A 2,617-nucleotide genomic window follows, 5' to 3' on the forward strand; every position below is an offset into this window, starting at 1 on the left:
TGGTTTGATATAAATAAAAATATATATATCGAGACACATGTATAGCCACTAAAGGTACACTTCTTTATGCCAATTCTTTATCAACCAATGTTGCTTGGCTCGTTAATTATTTAGTACTGTCTATTATCTTAAAGAATTGAAATGAAAATTCAACTTGTATGTGAAAGAAAAAAAAATCTTGTTAAAGGATAAATTAGATCAGCTAAAATAGTTAGAGATCCAATTAAAGTAAACATAAACTCGAACGGTAATTTGGACCTTTCCTTTTTCAGGAATAAGGTGGGGGCGGATAACGGCATTCGGGATAATGTGAGGACGATGGTACGAGGGCTAGTGTACTAGTGGGTTTCAAAAAGAATTGTATACTAGTGTTTTGAACCGCAATCATTAATTTGTCTGGCTTATAAGCCGTACTTTTTCAGTCAACAAATAGTATTTTTCTCTTACAATAAGCCATGGCTTATCAGCCAAACGAAGATGCCGGTGTTGTCATCTTCGAATAGCTGGCTATTCGCATCTAGTAGCCTGTCAAAATGGTGACACCGCGACATACAGTGCCACAGATTAGTAGGCGCGTTAGCCCTTTATTTAAGTTAGGATTTATAAAAATTGGGACTTGGGGGGACAGATAGATCAGCCCCTGCAACCTGCATCCACCAATCGATCGGTCGCAGCTTCGTCCGATGGCAGTGGAGATGCTCGAGTCCTGCATGGTGACGCCCGGCGAGGCGACGCCCAAGCACCGGCTTTGGCTCTCCATCTTCGACCTCGTCCAGAGCAGGACCCACACTCCCCTGGTTTACTTGTACCGCGCCTGTTCTGGCTCGGCCGCCTTCTCGCCGGACATCCTGAAGGCAGCTCTGTCCAAGGCGCTTGTTCCCTTCTATCCCCTCGCTGGCCGCCTCGGATCGGACAGCACTGGCCGCCCCGACATCCACTGCACCGGCGACGGGGTACTCTTCGTCACCGCCCGCGCGGACGCCACCCTCGACAAGCTGGACAACGCTTCCCCATCGGATGAGCTGCGGCGGTTGCTTGTCCCGTCGGCCGAGGGCGGCGACCACACCGGCGCCTTGCTCATGTTCCAGGTGACGCCTCTCGCCGTGCATCATTCCCTTTCGGTGTCGCCATAGCTCGCAACGCTGACGTCCGTCCTAGTCGTCGACCGCACAGGTGACATTTTTCAAGTGCGGCGGGGTGTGCCTCGGCACGGCAAGCCATCACACGGCGTGTGACGGCCGCGCGTTTGGCCACTTCATGACGACGTGGGCTGCCATCGCGAGCGGCGACGCCGAGGCGGCCACATCGCTGAAGCCGCCATACCTCGACCGCACGCTGCTCCGCGGACGTTCGCCGCCGGCCGTGCGCTTCCAGCACTCCGGGTACCCCCGGCGTGGCAGCGTACCGTCCAAGACCAAGTCGCCATTCGACGCTGCCGTCTTTCCCGTTTCCAAGAACCAAATCCTCGCGCTCAAAGGCGCCGCCGGCGCCAGCGCCAGGAAGAAGGTCTCCACCTACAGTTCTATGGTGGCGCATGTGTGGCGGTGCTCGTGCAAGGCGAAGGGCCTCAGTGGAACGGTGGACTCCCGGGTGTACGCCACGGCTAGCGTGCGCTCGCGCGTCCGGCCCCCTCTCCCGGTGGGCTACCTCGGCAACGCCATCGCCCGCACAAGGACGACGGTCACCAAGGTGAAGGACATCGTCTCCAGCCCACTCGGCACCGTCGTCGACACGGTCTCCGCCGCCGTTGCTCCGTTGAGCGACGAGTACATACGGTCGCTGGCGGACTACCTGGAGCAAGCCATGAGCGACGGGCGGGGAGTTCACCTAGGCCAGTGGGCCATCTCGGACACTGACTTGCTTGTCGTCAGCTGGATCGGGCTGCCCATCTACGACGTGGATTTCGGCTGGGGCCGGCCGTCGTTCGTGAGCCGGGCCCTCCTCGACCAGAGCAACCTCCTTTACCTTGTGTCTAGCCCAGACGACGATGGCCGACTCAACGTCACCGTTTCTATGGAGCCACAGGCACTGTCCAGGTTCAAGAAGCTGTTCTACGAGGGGCTCAATTATTATTCCCAGCTTTCACAAATAGATTCTGCTCAAGCGCGTGTGGTTAAACATGCAAAACTTTAACAAGAAAAAAAAATATATCGAGATCTCTTTTCAGGATGCACCTTCAGGTCCCGTAATATTGTGCTTCTACATCGGATATTACTTCCTCCGTTTCAAATTATAAGACATTTTGGCTTTTCTATATTCATAGTTTTTGTACCTAGATATATATTACTGTGTCTAAATACATAATAAAAGCTATGAATTTAGAAATACCAAAATGTCTTATAATTGGGAAGGGAAGTAGATATAAATAATCAATGTTTAAAGGTTCTTGTATTCCAAATTGTTATGTTACGTACATATATTTACAATAAAGCGATTTGTCCATGTTAACTTTTATAACGGTGTATTTTACAAATATTTAAGATACACTGTTTCGAAGAGGTACTCTTACTATACTTTCATTTTCGGTTTTTAAACACATTACAAGCTGTATGTATATATGCTATGTTTTAAGGAATATGTCAATATCTAGACAACATGTATTCATGTTTTATCTTTC

At 50.6% G+C, this 2,617-nt stretch overlaps 1 protein-coding gene across 1 annotated transcript; it reads left to right on the top strand.

Moving 5' to 3' along the window:
- The first annotated feature begins 610 nt into the window (after nucleotides 1-610).
- Nucleotides 611-2,191, top strand: LOC136505934 (putrescine hydroxycinnamoyltransferase 1-like). The gene is made up of 2 exons (XM_066501060.1): nucleotides 611-1,088; nucleotides 1,174-2,191. Exons 1-2 carry the CDS (start codon nucleotides 684-686, stop codon nucleotides 2,131-2,133), a joined length of 1,365 nt encoding a protein of 454 aa, XP_066357157.1. The 5' UTR covers nucleotides 611-683; the 3' UTR covers nucleotides 2,134-2,191.
- The last annotated feature ends 426 nt before the right edge of the window (nucleotides 2,192-2,617 follow it).

This window comes from Miscanthus floridulus, chromosome 14 (assembly GCF_019320115.1).
Source record: "Miscanthus floridulus cultivar M001 chromosome 14, ASM1932011v1, whole genome shotgun sequence".
In the NCBI taxonomy this organism is placed as follows: Eukaryota; Viridiplantae; Streptophyta; class Magnoliopsida; order Poales; family Poaceae; genus Miscanthus; species Miscanthus floridulus.

Coding starts and splice junctions, on each gene's coding strand:
- LOC136505934 (XM_066501060.1), top strand. CDS start 684: ATGGCAGTGGAGATGCTCGAGTCCTGCATGGTGACGCCCGGCGAGGCG. Junction 1,089..1,173: donor GCGCCTTGCTCATGTTCCAG/GTGACGCCTCTC, acceptor TCGACCGCACAG/GTGACATTTTTCAAGTGCGG.